The 16425-nt window shown below is 36.3% G+C and overlaps 1 protein-coding gene across 1 annotated transcript in view; it reads left to right on the forward strand.

Annotated features, from left to right (window-relative positions):
* The window catches only part of mlphb (melanophilin b), a 40588-nt gene extending 30881 nt beyond the window's left edge, over positions 1–9707 (forward strand). Inside the window, 7 exon segments of the mRNA XM_055150415.1 lie at positions 593–676; positions 2909–3232; positions 5190–5327; positions 5426–5494; positions 5752–5800; positions 7241–7335; positions 9621–9707. Of these exon segments, the coding sequence (XP_055006390.1) occupies positions 593–676; positions 2909–3232; positions 5190–5327; positions 5426–5494; positions 5752–5800; positions 7241–7335; positions 9621–9647 (786 nt within the window). The 3' untranslated portion in view covers positions 9648–9707.
* Positions 9708–16425: the final 6718 nt, after the last annotated feature.

Consider the following 16425-nt stretch of genomic DNA (forward strand, 5'->3'; position numbering starts at 1 on the left):
ATTTTAAACAGCTCTATGCATCTATACAAAATAGTCTGTCTTTAATTTAATTAATTTACAACGATATATATTTAAATAGCAGATATTGTGCTGTTTTCAGAGCTATGTTATGTTGTTTCCTCATCACAAAGTTGTGTTTGTTTCATTCTTACATGTTTAACACACAAACCCTGCATATTTAGGCAGAGTTCTACTCTAAAACAGAAGACACTTTTGATGTCATGTGGTGATACAGGAAGCGCTCCACTGTGTTTTTAAACTCCATTCACCTTCACTAGAATCATTTGGATTATTTCAGCCTTGGAATTGTCAAAGTTAAAGATAGACGGTAGCTGTTAACCTGAAAACTACCACTACATGACATCAACAGATCATTTTGACCTTTGGATATGTATACATATCCATATAAAGGATTTGTTTCATTCACACTTTAATGTGTGAATGAAATAAAACACAATTCCAGGTATGTTTTTGAAGAGGTAACAACATTCTAACATGACTTAAAGCTCACATGAATAATTTTTTCTTGTAAGCCTACTAGGAATTCTGATTGTGATTTTACATTTAACCAAAATGAACTGTCTGCTCTCAGATCACTGACCTGAACAGGCGCATGTCGGCTGTGGAGTCTCTGCTGAACCGACTGGAGCAGAAAGTCACCTCCACCCCTGACCAGGTGAGTTCAAATACTCTGTGATTCTCATACAATAATATGGATGTCTGAAAATATGCTTGAAATTTACAAAACAAAACAATTTAATAAATCTGTAAAAGCATCAATATGTGACAGAGGTAGCAGATTTAAATTTATAACTTGGCCACTATACTATTTAATTCATTTATAACAACAATAAAATCATTGACTTGTGTGTACACATTTCTATTTACTATTACTTGCTTACTGTTTATAACATGGTGGTGTATTCACATATGATGATAATGTCATGTTTTGCACAAAATAAATAATTGACAAGATACAGACAGATACAAGAGACATTACAGATAGTACAGTGCTTAGTTTATTAAAGGTCCTATATTACACAAACTGACTCTTCTGAGCATTAAGACATCTCCTCAAAAACATCTGGAGTTGTGTTTTGTTCTAGTTTTTGTTTCATTCACACATGTTTAAGTAACCTTTTATCATTAGTCTGTCTACATCTCCATAGCTCAAAATGCTCCATTCCACCTTGTAATGTCATGTAGTGGTAGTTTTCAAGTTAATAGCTACTGTGGAAATATCTGGGTGAGAACGAATTAGAGATCTCAGGTCAAACAACTGTCTTTGTGTGGTTTATTCTCTTGCAAAAGAAAGAGCAAATAGATAAGAGAGTAGATCAGATAGAAGAAGGAGAGACAGAGACTGGGGCCCCACACTGGGCAATACATACAGCATACAGACAATACAAAAGTATACACACAGGACAGTGAGGGGATGCAACCAGAGAGAAATGCTAGTTTCAATGGAAAAGTACTGACTGAAACTGGGGCCAGATAATTATAACAGTTAATAAGTTTAAGGACATGTGAAAATGTATTTTGCTACTACACTACCTTTTACCTAGAGACACAATTCCGGGCCTGAAATTATCCAAATGATTCAAGTCAAGGTGTATGGAGTTTAAAAATGCAGTTGAGAACCTCCTGTATTACCATATGATATCACAAGGTGGATCAGAGTGTTTTCTGTTTGAGAGAAGAACTGCCTAAATATGTAAGATTTCTGTGTTAAACCATGTGTGAATGAAACTAAACAAAACTCCTAGTATGTTTCTGATGAGGAGACAGCATTAATCTGACTAATATGGGCCCTTTAAATAAGTAGTTTTATCATTTTTCACCATTTTATAGTGTTCTGTTTGTTTACAAAACTTGAAAGGAAATAATTTAACATTTATGACCACAAATAGTTTTATCACCCACTCACCTTCAAATGTTATACTAACACAACTACCTATTTAGTCTTTAAGGAATGTCTCAGTAATGGAATAGCTCTCTGTCTGATTGCTCACATAATCATTTAATAAATAGCTCCCATCTTGTCCCATCCACATGTTTGTTTTTAATTGAACTCTGTAATGCACTGGTTTTGCTAAAGATTCTTTGCATGTTAGATTGAAAAAGGACTTGGCACGCAATACAAATCTACGAGCTCAGATTAGATGATCTGGAGAAGTTCTCTAAAATAATGGACTAGTGTGAACGGTGGGAATGTATTATTTCGTTAATATGTGGAGTGCATATGACTGATCACTTATTTGGCATTACATCCTTGCATGAGAAACCCCTATATAACTGTATTGTAATTTAAAAAAAACTAAAAAACAAAACAAAATATGAATACCATAAGGGTGATAAGGGCGGTATGGGGAAAGAGAGAGTGAGAGTGGGTGAGAGAGGGGGGAGTACAGAAGGAAGAGAGAGGAGAGAAGAGAGACAAATGTACAGTGGTGTAAAGAGAAGGCAGAGAAGAAAGAGGGTGATGGAGAGAGGGATGCAAAAATTGAAGAAGGGAAAACTGGAGAGGATAGCAATAGAAAGAATAGAGAGAGAGGTGAGAAGAGAGAAAGAGAGAGGGTAGTGAGCGAAAAATAAGAGGAAACTATTGAAGAGAGGGAGAGAGGAGAGAAAGAAAGAGGCAAGAGTGGAGAGGAGATAATGAAGAGTGAGAGAGAGGGGAGAAAAATAGAAGGGACAATGAAAGAGACAAAGAAGGATAGAAATGGATAAAGAGTAGCTGCAATACTTGGAGAAAGGGAAGAGAAGGAGAATGTCATGCCACATATTTACTCATTGATTAAGTTCTTTATTTAATTATTTAGGTGCAAGTAGAAGACCTGAGTGCCAAAACCTTGTACCGGGCTTTGGCTATTTATTCATGTACTCAATGTTTATACACATTTTCCAGCTCTCTTTGCAGACACAGACCCCCAGCAGTGTGTCTCCTTTGCCCGACTGGGAGGTTGAACTGGAAGAACAACAGCTCAGACAGAAACTGAGTGAAATGACCAACAACATCAGTGACCACAGCGTCAGTGAGGAAGAGGACAAGGAGGAAGAGAACCAGATCAGTCGCCCCCAGTCGTCCCTGGACATCCCGGTGTGGAGAAGCCCTCTGCAGGGGGAGGCTTTCATCAGCAGGATCCCCACCAGACCCTCCTCCAGACTCAGCAGTGTCAGTGTGGGGGCCAAGACTGAAGACAACATGCAGCAGCAAGGGGAGGACACCAGGGTAATTTAGGGGGGCCATTACAGTTATGCAAGTCAGTACTCTTTTCAAATCAAAAGAACATCTAATCAGATTCACTGTATCTAAAGCAGGCCTAAACCATGATATATTTAGTTCTGATCTAGAACTAAACCAGGACCAAACCAGCAAAAAACAGGTCTAAACTTGGACTGAATATCAACACTCCTCGCAAGACTATACAAGACTACCGTACTACAACTATCTTTGCTGTCTGCATTTTTTTGCACAAATTAATTGTCTGATCTCAGAGGCTAAGTAGGGTTGGGTGTAATGCATACTGTTGTTGTGTCCTTGGGCAGGATACTTCTCCACTTTGCCTCCAGAGGGGATGTTAAGTAGTGGAAACACATACAGAGATTGAACATGTAACAAGCACGTAAGAAAACAGAAGTAGGTATTTATTGTACAGGATTCCCACGGTCATGGAAATCCTGGAAAAGTCATGGAAATTGAAATAGTCATTTTCCAAGCCTTGAAGTGTCATGGAATTTTGTAAATTCAATGAAAGTTTTGGAAAAGTCATCGAATTTTAGTATTTCTTTCATGCAACCACAGCATTCTGTTAAGTTCTCATTAGGCTATTACGATTATTTCTAGACGTCTGCGCCTTTTGTTTAAAAGAAACGACAATAAATGCACTGACAGGATTTTGAATGTTAAAAAACTATAATACCAAACTAAGGTGAGTGGAAAGGTTTAAGATTTCATATTTAGCCCTAAAAGTATGCTCAATTCTACACAAGTAGGGTGCCGTAAAGTCATGGAAAATTCACTTTAGGTCATGAAAAAGTCATGGAAAATTTTAAAAATTTTGTCAGTGAAAAAACGTTGGAGCCCTGATTGTAGATAGAGATACTGTTTAATAAGATCATGGTCCTTTCTAATTTAGCACATTTTCATATTTATACTTCTGTACAGCGAAGTCATTTATCTACAGGCATCCATAGTATTACCCCTGATTTAGTTTTAGCCTTAGCCTTAGCTTTAACCCACTGCTGGCTCACATCTGGAGCTTAGCACATTCCCCCACAATGAAAGAATCCTCTGACTCTTTATGTCCTCCGTGTTCAAACCAGTCGCTCTCGTAAATCAACTCAACTCAAGCTTTGGGTTTATTTTCCCTTTTCTCTCTCTGCTCCGTTTTCAGACAAATTTTTTCTCTTTTCCTATAAACGTAAAATTTATAACTCGATAAAACCTAAACTCCAAATGCTTTCTTTGGCTTGTTTGATTCAGGCCGGTCCAAGTGTTGTTAAAAAGGTCATTGGGCAGCTGTCTTTGTTCTGCTTAATATCAAATGTAGCTGTGCTTAGTATTGAATGAGACTTTATAGTGTTTACATAACCTTCATTAGGACTTTCTTCTGGAAGTATTTTAACTGAAATGGATTAAAAATGTTATTGGAGTTGTAAGAGGTTTACAAATGAATGGAGAAGGTTTGGGGACACCTAGTGGTTACATTAGAAAGTTCAGTTCCTTCACCTCAATTAACTTTTTGCATTACCATAGATAATTTAATTTAGCTGGTGAGAAATTTGATGATTATCTTGTAACATTATAATTATTCAACTGCACAGTCACACTTTGGTCTTGCTTTGTCGAACTTTTGGATCTCTATATCCAAAATTAGAAACACTTTTCTCATTTGTAAGGCATTGTAATGACTTAAAATTACCCACACACATGTAATTTGGCTTTATGTTTCATTAAGTCCGCGTCTAATTTCAAGTTAGAAGGTGGACCAACATAATCAATGCAATTATGTCCTGTTCATTTTCATAGGCTCCATTTTGAGTACTTTAGATTATTCTACCATTACATTTTTGTGTTATTGCTGTTATTTGCTATGCCATTAGGGCTAGTTTTTCAGTGCTCAGAAACCCACTGATAATTAAACTACATATGTTCTTTAACGTGCTTGGTGCCTTTATGACTGCAGATAAACCAGTCCTCTGAGAGCCTGGACCACAAGTCTGCAGAGGAGAGGGCTCGGCTCAGAGGCTCCACAGCTCTTCTGTTTGAGCTCGAGGACAAAGTGGCTCAGGCAGCAGCTGATGTCCAGAACACACAGAGTCAGGTAACAACATATACTACAGTTACAGTTACAGTTACAAAAAAATAAACAAGCAGCTACATGTTTGTGTGTTTACAAATACACACTTATTTTACTTGCAGGTCTCCTACATAGAAAACAAGATTGCTGCTCTGAATGCTGCTGGAATGCCCACAGACAAAAGGAGGAAGGTATAAATATCATGCTTATATAATGGGATTGTTTTGAATGTTCCATAGCATGGCCTTAAGTATTTTTGTGTTAATTACAACATGAAAAACAGCTCACCTCTATGCAGACCTGAACTGTATCTCGGCCTGATGGTTTTTCATGCTCTTCTCTATGGTTTCTATACTCAGGAACATTTAAGGCAATGCTTCATTTGTTCCCAACACTGTATTTCTTTAATTTGTGTTTTTAATCATTTCCTCTTTTGATCTTCCTCCAGTCCGCAATCCCGATCCAGGCTCGCAGGCTGTCCCAGAACTTTCCCACAAGTAAGACACACTGCACTGAAGATACTGCACTAGAGAAACTATAGACACTGTATCACAAGAGACACTAGAGACACTGCATCACTAGAGATGCTGGAGACACTGCATCATTACAGACAATAGAGACACTGCATCATTAGAGACACTAGAGACACTGCATCACTAGAGACACTGCATCATTACAGACAATAGAGACACTGCATCATTAGAGACACTAGAGACACTGCATCACTAGAGACACTGCATCATTACAGACAATAGAGACACTGCATCATTAGAGACACTAGAGACACTGCATCACTAGAGACACTGCATCATTACAGACAATAGAGACACTGCATCATTAGAGACACTAGAAGACACTGCATCACTAGAGACGCTGGAGACACTGCATCATTAGAGACATTAGAGACACTGCATGACTAGAGACACTAGAGACACTAGAGACACTAGAGGCAGTGCATCACTAAAGACACTACTCTGTGTGAGCTGTTTGAGACGTCCCAGAGTCAAAACATCTTAACATCATTAGACTCTCAGAACATGCATCTCTCACTCACATGCTTCTGCATTTAACACTGAACCAAATGTGTTCACATAAATTCTCAAAGGCATACCAGTTGCTCACACAGGATGCTCATATGTTGTCTAACTGAATTTCTCCTTATAGTTTAGAAAGGCTCTGCATGGAGGACATTTGTTAAGTAGTTATTTATGTTATAGAGAGACTGCTGTTTGTATTACCAATATAATGCAAAAGAATTGTTGTAGATGAAGTGTTCTGTAATTAAATATGTGGCTTCACAGATATATGAATCTATTTATGGAAACCTCATGAATAGAAAAGTCATTCTTCATAGAAAATCATTGATGGAAAGGCAGGCATGTCAGACTGTTGAATCCAGTGCTTATGAAATCCAGTTTTGTTTAGAGCTGCCAGGAAACCAGGAGGCCAATAGGAAGGCCAATGAATGGAGTTTTAGTGCGTATTGAAAGAGTACATGAAGTCAGTAGTGGGTAGTACTCAGCTGCATTTAGTACTTCAGTTACCTTTTGAAAAAAATGTACTGTACAGGGTTTTCCCTGACATGTTACTTTTACTTCTACTTGAGTAATATTTTGTCATTTTCTTTTAAAAAAAAATTTTAAGTTTTAGTTACTCTTCCCACTGTTGGAAAGTCTCATGTCAAAAGGCAAAGTACAACACATGAAATTACTTTTTTAGTCTAATACTAATATTTTAATATTAACTAATATTTTAAAGTAACATTATTCTTACTACAAATATTGACTACACCCCCCCACCCCTCATGGGGATTATTGGTGGTATTTCAGAGGGATAGAAGGAGGTAATGATTGGATTATCAGTGAAAGGAAATGATAGTTTTACTACAGTTAACAGTGCTTTAGATCTCAGTACAGAACACAAATGTATATTTTCAGCCCAGACCGACAAATTTGTGAGGAACTGCTGCTACAGGGGCTCTTTGACTCAGAGAAGCCCAGTCAAGAAACCCCAACCTCAGGCAAAGAGTGCGGTATGACCCCTGCAGCGCTGGTGCCAATTCAGAGTTCACTGCCACTAGTTTTATTTTATCAACTCAACACACAAAAAACATCAAATCAAAATTTACAATTGCAATTGTTTCATGAATATAAACTTGTTGGTGGCAGTGAACTTTTTCTTTGCTGTCTTAGCTTTCAGTGCTTGCGATCGTGTGATGCTTATGTCCAATCACGTGCTCTGACTCCTGCATTTTATTTTTATTGATTAGATGTAAAACAGTTGTTTTTTAATTTTAATGTTTAGTTTCATTCTTCAGTATCAAAGCTCATTTTCAAGACTTTAAAACTGCGCTACTCAAGAAATGATGATTGAACAGTAAATTAAAATCAATTTTGCTGTTATAAATGGAGAAGGTGAGCTTTGATGTTTGCTTGGTATTTTCATTAGTTCCTCCTTTTGCAGTGTTGCTGTTGCATTGATCTGTGTGTGTTCTTTCATTATAATTGGTGAGTTCTGTAGATGTAGATGCTTTACTAAGACAATGAAAAATAATAATAAGCATTTTAAAGGACCTATATTCTACTATTTTCTGATCTATGTTATAATGTTGTTTCCTCATCACAGACATACCTGGAGTTGTCTTTTGTTTCATTCACTTGTTAAACACAGAAACCCTGCATATTTAAGCAGAGATCTTCTCTCAAACAGAAAACACTCTGTTCACCTTGTGATGTCATGTCGTAATACAGGAAGTGCTCTTTTGTGTTTTTAAACTCTATACACCTTCAATAGTGTCATTCGGAAGATTTCAGCCCTGGAATTTCCACTCTCTAGTGATCAAAAGGCAAATGGTATGGAAGATAATTTCTTTCATCTGATTTTGAATTTTAAATGCCATTGAATTTCTCACTTTGAATGTTTTTAACTCTGATAAAACATGCTTGAATTATTTTTATTCTGAATTTTAGTTGCTGAAATTTTAAGTGCAAATTTTCAAAGTGTTTAAAATTCAATATATAAAAAAAATCACCTTTTAAATATTTAGCAAAGGCTTCAAATTCAACAGTCAAAATTCAGAGTGTCAAATTCGCAGTGAAAAATATCACGGTAAAGAACCAAGATGCCAAGGCAGAAATGATAGATCCAAAGTGATCTGATCTAATTTAGTAACAAGCAGGAAATGGTACAATGAACCAAACTGCTTGGTCAGAATTAGCCTCATCCAAACCTCATCTCTTTTATTTCTTAAGTGTAAACCTGCCCACAGATGAGAAAGAGCCTCTGTCCTCCTCACTCAAAAATGATCGATCGATTGCTTTTGCCTTGGCATCATGAATCTTTGCGGAGAAATTTTTCACTGTGAATTATACACTCTGAATTTTGACTGTTGAATTTGAGGGCTTGAAAATATATGTGCTGAACATTTAAAAGGTGAATTTTTAAAATTTTGAATTTAAAACATATTGAAAAAGTATACTTAAAATTTTGGCAACTAAAATTCAGAATAAAAATAATTCAAACATCTTTTTTCAGAGTTAAAAAAGTGAGAAATTAAGTGGTATTTAAAATTCTAAATCTAATGGAACAAATTATATATTTCATAAAAGGTAGCTGTTACTGTGAAAACTAACACTAACACTACTTAATTTCACAAGGTGGAACAGAGCATTTTGAGCTTTGGCGATGTAGACCGACTAATAACGCCAGATTACTCATGTGTGAATGAAACTAAGCACAAACTGCAGGTATGGTTTTGAGGAGGTAACAGCATGATCAACAACATGATTTAAAGTTAATAAGAGTGAATTTGGTGCAGTATAGGACCTTTAAGCTTGTCTGATTTCTCTTTACTTTTAAATGACAATGATTTGTGCTTGGGTGATTTATTACTTTGCAATTTGTCATGCACTTCTTAAGGAAATTGTCTAATTGATTCTCTCTCTCTCATCATTGTCTGTCCATCTCTCTCCCTCCCTCCTTTCTCTCTTTCCTCCCTCTCCCTTTGTGTCTGTCTTTATTCTCTCTCCATCTCTCCCTTTAACCCTCTTTCTCTCCTTACTTCTCTCCTACTTCATTTTTACTCTCACTGGCTGTCCACTATCCCTCTTTTTCCACCCACCCACTCTCTCTGTCTCCCTCTTTCTCTCCCTCTCCTTCTGAAACACCACCCTCTCGTTTTTTCTCTCTGCCTTTCTTTTTCTCTCTCTCCACTCCTTCAACCATTTTCTCTCGCCTCTCTCTCCTTCTGTCTATCTGTCACCCTCCCTCTGTCCCTTTACCCCCCTCCTCCCTCCTCTCCTCTCTCTCTCTTCACAGAAGCCGGTTATGACACAGGGCTCATAAGACGCCGCCTCAGTGTGATTTGATGGAGCTCATTTCCAGAGGGATTTCAGAGGAATGCGGGAGAAGGAGACATTTTCAACCAAATTAGACTCAAACTGAACATTTTCCTGTGTTGCCTGTTGACATAAAACTGAACAAAATTTTAGTGTTTTTTTAATGGTACATTGAATACAGTGACAAACACAAGAGAAGATACAGTTTTTATAATAACTAAACTATATTAGCCTTGAAGCATGAAGAAAGACTGAATACATAATGAATACGCAAATTCTTTATTAAGAACAATGGTATGGTATGGTTTGCTTTTATTTGCACATGGGCAGTGCGCAATAATACATCAACCAAGACTAAAATCATAGGAATTATGCTGCTGCCTGCTTATAGAATGAATGCTAATTTACCCCTGTAGCCCCTGAGCAGGTTGATGGAAATAGTCAAAAATATGGTTTCAACTGACCACAAATTAAACAGATATTACCTAAAGTCACAGCATACATCTATACTCATAAGTAGGCTTAGTACTAAATTATGGGTTAGGGTGTTAATTAAGGCTTTGTAAATACTTATATTGCTAATAATATTGCTGTGAGTACTCTCAAGTTGTAGGTTATATTATCTTAATGAACTATTATCCGTGCTTGAAACAGCTTAGCAGTAATAGCAATATGTTTTACTGTTAAAGGGACAGTTTGGAATTTTGGACATAGGGCCTCATTTCCTAGTGAGCCAGAGTGTTGGAGACGTGCGGAGACACTTTCTTAAATATATCATCCAGTCCTTGTATTTGCAGAGGTCGCTGGTGCTAGGCTAGTGCATGTCAATGGCCATAGTTAGCCTGCCACTAAAAACAGTCTTACCTACTCCACAAAACACCCGAAGCAAATTTATTATTACACCAGACTGTCGATGTGAATGTCGGTGTCAATAGGATAATTTTAGAAGTAAAACCAGCCTTGCATTTGAAGGATTTATGTCTGAGCAGCAGCAGCAGCAAGTTGTACTTCCTGATAGAAAGCTTGGCAGATGGACTGATATATGAGGAAATAGTCCCTCAAAATGCGATGATTCACGCGATACAAGTTATGTTTTGTTTCAAACATTATTCTATAAACACAGACTTTTACACTGACAGTCTGGTGTAATAACAGATTTGCTTTGGGTGCTTTGTGGACAGTGTTGGGGAGTAATGGATTACATGTACCGGAGTTACGTAATCAGAGTACAAATTATGAGTAACTGTATTCAGTTACAGTTACTGTTTCCATGAGTGGTAATTGGATTACAGTTACTTTGTTGAAATAAATGGATTACACGGCGATATTTTATGGTTTTCACATTTTGGGCTAAACCAAAAAACCTAAATTAAAGCAGGACTAAAACCAGGACTAAACCAGGACTAAAACCAGGACTAAAATCAGGACTAAACCAGGACTAAAACCAGGACTAAAATCAGGACTAAACCAGGACTAAAACCAGGACTAAAACCAGGACTAAAACCAGGACTAAAACAGGACCAGACCCGGTCCAAACCAGGAACTAAAACCAGGACTAAAACCAGGACTAAAACCAGGACTAAACCAGGACTAAACCAGGTCTAAACCAGGACTAAACCAGGACTAAAACCAGGACTAAACCTGGACTAAACCCGGTCTAAACCAGAACTAAACCAGGACTAAACTAGGACTAAACCAGAACTAAAACCAGGACTAAACCAGGACTAAACCTGGTCTAAACCAGGACTAAACCAGGACTAAAACGAGTACTAAAGCAGGACTAAACCAGGACTAAAGCAGGACTAAAACCAAGACTAAACCAGGACTAAACCAGAACTAAAACCAGGACTAAACCAGGACTAAACCAGGACTAAACCTGGTCTAAACCAGGACTAAGCCAGGCAGCAGTGATCTCATATAAAAATAATTTCTCTATCAATAATATTTTTAATCTGGTTAAGTAAAGTCTGTTTTTTTTTTGTTTTTTGTTTTTTGTTTTTGTTTTTTTCTTTTAGCAGATAAAACATCTGATGTTAAGATCCTGGTCTTTTCTTCAAACAAAAGTCTGTTCATGGAGACTTGGACTCAACAGACAATTTGAAGAGAACAAACAGGAATTTTCAGGATGTGGTTGGCACATTCATGTAGTTTTAAAAAACATGACAATATCAAGTAATCCAAAATATTCAGATTACGTTACTCACTTTAAGTAATTTAGTGGATTACGTTACAAACTACATTTTGGAGTATATAATCTGTAATCTGTAGGGGAATACATTTTAAAAGTAACCTTCCCAACACTGTTTGTGGAGTGGGTAAGACTGTTTTTAGTAGCAGGCTAACTATGGCCATTGACATGCACTAGCCTAGCACCAGTGACCTCTGCAAATACAAGGACTGGAAGGAATTTTTTTAAAAAAGTGTCTCCACACGTCTCCAACACTCTGGCTCACTAGAAAAAGAGGCCCTATGTCCAAAATTCCGAACTGTCCCTTTAAGAGATACTTTACTTTGTACTGCATTTCAGTAATGGTATACAGGTTAAAGCAGGTATATTTTAAATACATCTTATAACATTTTATCATGAAGTGGTTATTTAAAATTGTCTGTTTAACATTTTAAAGCTCTTTTAAATCATTTGTGTATCTGAAATAATTTAAACATTCCATCATGAACCAGAATTGCACATTTAAAGTACAAAAAGTATATAAATTGCTATATAAATTACTGTTGATATTTTGAATCTGTTCTTTTTTTTTTTCTCTTTATTGATACTTTGCATCTGATGTCGTCAACGTACCCTGGGGGTGTGATGCTAACTGGAAGCAGTACTCTGTCTGAAACTTGTTAAGCTGATCTTTAATGTAACACTTTTTTTTTTTTTTTTTAGTTAGTCACTGTCGTTTTTTTTTTTTTTTTTTTTTTTTTTTTTTTAAAATCAATCTCCTGTTGTTTAAATCCATTTTGTATCTTAAAGCAAAAAAGTTTTAATATGTGTATAGTGTCACCGTGGTAACTACAGAAACATGTCACCATAGAAGTACATGTAGAACACCCCCAGCATGACTCACTGCAGAATATTTCATCCATGATTAAGTATGCAATGAACAATAAACTTTATTAGCCGAACTAACAATAGCGTGTATCTATATGTTGTGTTGTGTTGATAAATGAAGTTAAAGTATGTGTATAGAAATATGACGACATCTATAGCATACTGGAACATCTTATTACTGCAGTCGGCAAATATAAAATGAATGACACATTTTCATTCTTGAAGTGTTATTGGTGTCTTTATGCCCCAGCCTGATCAACCGGCATGTATATTACTGACTGCATATTGACGTGAATGCACTTTCTGATTTAAAAGATGTGTAAATAGAAATGCATGAAAATGAATCAGTGACATCAGCCTGACAAATTGATGCTCCTCCTTCACTAATAAAAGCCGGGCACTGAGACAAACCTCGCCAGAACAATAGACTACAGGTAAGAAGCTCTTGAATGATATACTATTTCAATTAATGATTATTTTAAATTCATATATTTGAGCATAATTATTTTTAAATGTATTATTTTGTTTTTCTAGTTCTACTTGAAGGAACATTCATTTTGTGCTTAAGTCTCCATTTTCTCCAGGTAAGTATTTTTTGTTTTACTATTTTATACTATATATTCAGTTATACAAAAACTGACTCTTGTGAGTTTTAAGCCATGTTATAATGTTGCCTCATCAAAAACAAAACTGGAGTTGAGTTTCATTCACACATGTTTAAGTAATTCTTTATAATTAGTCTGTCTACATCTCCAAAATGCTTTGTTTTACCTTGTGATGTCATTGTCAAATTAACTACAACTTTATAGCACAGATCAGAAAACAGCGTGATATGGGCCCTTTAAATGCCATATAATGTATTATTGTGTAAATGTATAGGGTCCATTATAAAACTTTTCTTTTTTCAATATCAAATGATTTTGTGACACTTGAATTCACACTTGTATACACCACATAAAATTGGGAGTAAACTAGGACTAAACTAGGACTAAACCTGGACTAGACCACACCTAAACCATCAGGTCAAAACCATTAGGGTGAGCTCAGCCTCTCAGTTGTGTTTTGCTTTGTGGAGTTTTTACAATACTAAATAAAAAAATTCACTGTGTTTTATCTCAGGTGAAACTGAGATGCGTGTGTTTGCTGTGGTCTTAGCTCTCATACTGATGCTGACTCAAACTCTCAGTTCATCTCATCCGGGAGCAGCCATGACTATCAGAGGTAAGACATGTTTATGTTACAAAAGTTAAATAGCGCAACTTTAGAGTTTCTATATTACACAAAATAGATTTTTTTTTTACTTTAAGCCATGTTGGAATGTTGTCTCCAAAGCTCAAAATGTTCCACCTTGTGATGTCTTGAAGCAGTGGTTTAAAGTTAACAGCTCCTTTTACCTTTAGTAGAGACTGGTAATTCCAGGGCTGCAATCAATCAAATGGCTCTAGTGAAGGTGTATGGAATGGAAAAGTGAAACAAAGCAAAGAAACAAAACACAACTTCAGGTCTGTTTTTGGTGAGGAAGCAACATTATAATATAAAACAGAAAATAATATAGGCCCTTTAAGTCTTGGTGATTTGGTAAAGACTTTTGCCCACTGCACAAAGGTAGTTTTGTGCTTGTTTTGTGTCCTTCCTCTGTCTGTAAACATGTAAAAATGAGTGTGTGACTGAAGATCGAATTAATTATACACTGCATTTAATAAGTATTTTTTATTGATGTTTAGATCCAGATATCAAAGCGTGGTACACAGGAAGAGGCATCAGACCGGTCGGGCGATTCGGACGAAGAGTGACGAGAAGAAATGTGTTTTTTCTGCGAGCCCACAGACCCTCTGTCTCAGCTGACAGGGACTGGCTCTCTCACTGAGCAAAGCATCAGTGGACTTCATTTACAAGCAGGTTTTCATGTGACGTTGATGTAAATACTGGACTTTATCAATCATTAAGCTGTACATACAAATTGAGCGACATCATACTGTAGATCAGAGGGTTTGTTCTGACCAACTTCAACTATGCATCAAACAGTTACATTTACCTTTAAGTTAAGTAAAGTACTTCTAATTGTAGCTTTCAGACACTACTTTTGAAAGTTAGGTCTATCCTTTGAAAATGATATGCCCAGGCAGTAACTTGAGTAGTAGTTCCCCTTTTGTTGCCCTTTTTAGACTTCTACTATATGAGTAATATTATGATGAAGTAACAGTGATTTTGTAGCTTCTTTTCCCACACTGATCTGTTATCATTAAAGAATAAAGGGTGCATTAACCAATAATTAGTGGAATAAAACCAAATTGAGTTCATTATACTAATATATATTTAAATATGAGATACTACAATTGTTATTCTCAGTTTCAATAATCATTTCCATTTTGTAGTTATATCTTGTCATAAAAAGCTATTCATTCAATTGATTCATTCAATTCATTCACATGTTCAAATGTAATGTTATCTTTTTTATTTTTGATTTTATTTTGTCTCTACAAAGCAACACATGAAACCCAATGTGAAAGCTGTCTGGAGAATGTTATTTGCAGATTTACCCGGCATCTGCTGTAAAACATGTCTGTGTTTCATTCAGGAGATTTACACCATCGCCATGACATTGGGGTAATTCTGAATATTTTCAAAGGTTTTGATCTTGGTGTGGGATCAGACCAAGTCAAACCACAGTTGCCCTGCTGTGGCACAGGAGCTTGGTTTTAATCATGAATGACTCAGAATGATGTAAGATGTATCTGAGTAGAAATGAACGTGCACATGTATTAGAAACGTTGTTATCCATAGATGTTTTTAAATTATGAATTAATGATTAATGATCAGAATATGTGATGATTAGGCCTATGTCATCAACAGCTCAACTGATACTTTGTAGTGACGTCACGTGGGAGAAATTGTGTTAAAATAAAGCTCTGATAAAGTCGAATTTGAGTAAGAGCTTCAGGCAGAGGAGTCCCCACAGTTAGCATCACACCCCATCTATATTTATTCATACAATGTTTATCAAAGGTGCACTGTACAGAGGGCACACCACTTCTTTTCACTGATTTGTCTGTAATGTTCCACAGTATGGCATTGAACTTCATGCAGACAAACAAGTCTGATCTGTGGAGCACACCCAATCACAGTAGGAATACATGTTTTTCAATGTATTTTTGATCAACAAACCACCTCTAATTAAATAAATGTGAAATACATACTGTACGTTTAATGCCATACTGTTTAACATTCCATGCAAAGCAGTTACATCTTCATGGAGACAATCAAGCTGCAGAGTCTCCACCAGAAAAGTTCCACAGTGCACCTTTAAGTGTACTGCATAAACTGTATAAACTCTGTTTACTAACAGCATAAAATGCATTTCACCAAATAAACTTGCGACACTTCTCAATGTGTTTGCAGTATTTCCTTGGCAGATTGCTTCTCTATTGTTGACTATGAAATATTATAGTAAGCAGTTTGATAGCTTTATAGCTCTGAGTTTGAGAAAAAGGCTGATTTTTTTAGCTACTGGCAAGGCTGGAGAGGTTATAAACTTTGCAGGAGATGGTTGTAAATTGTACAATAAATAAAAACAAAAAGCAGTTGCAGGATTGAGGAAAATTAAACACACTCTAATCTTTGGCCTTCACAATGAGAAGTATATACGTTCACCTACATTTTTCAAACATGTATTTTTTTGTTTATATTCTGTTTGTTTAATGACTTTTTTCTTTTCTGTGCCATATGCTTG

This window comes from Boleophthalmus pectinirostris, unplaced genomic scaffold (assembly GCF_026225935.1).
Source record: "Boleophthalmus pectinirostris isolate CB_2022bp ecotype Guang Dong unplaced genomic scaffold, ASM2622593v1 HiC_scaffold_1, whole genome shotgun sequence".
NCBI classification, from domain to species: Eukaryota; Metazoa; Chordata; class Actinopteri; order Gobiiformes; family Gobiidae; genus Boleophthalmus; species Boleophthalmus pectinirostris.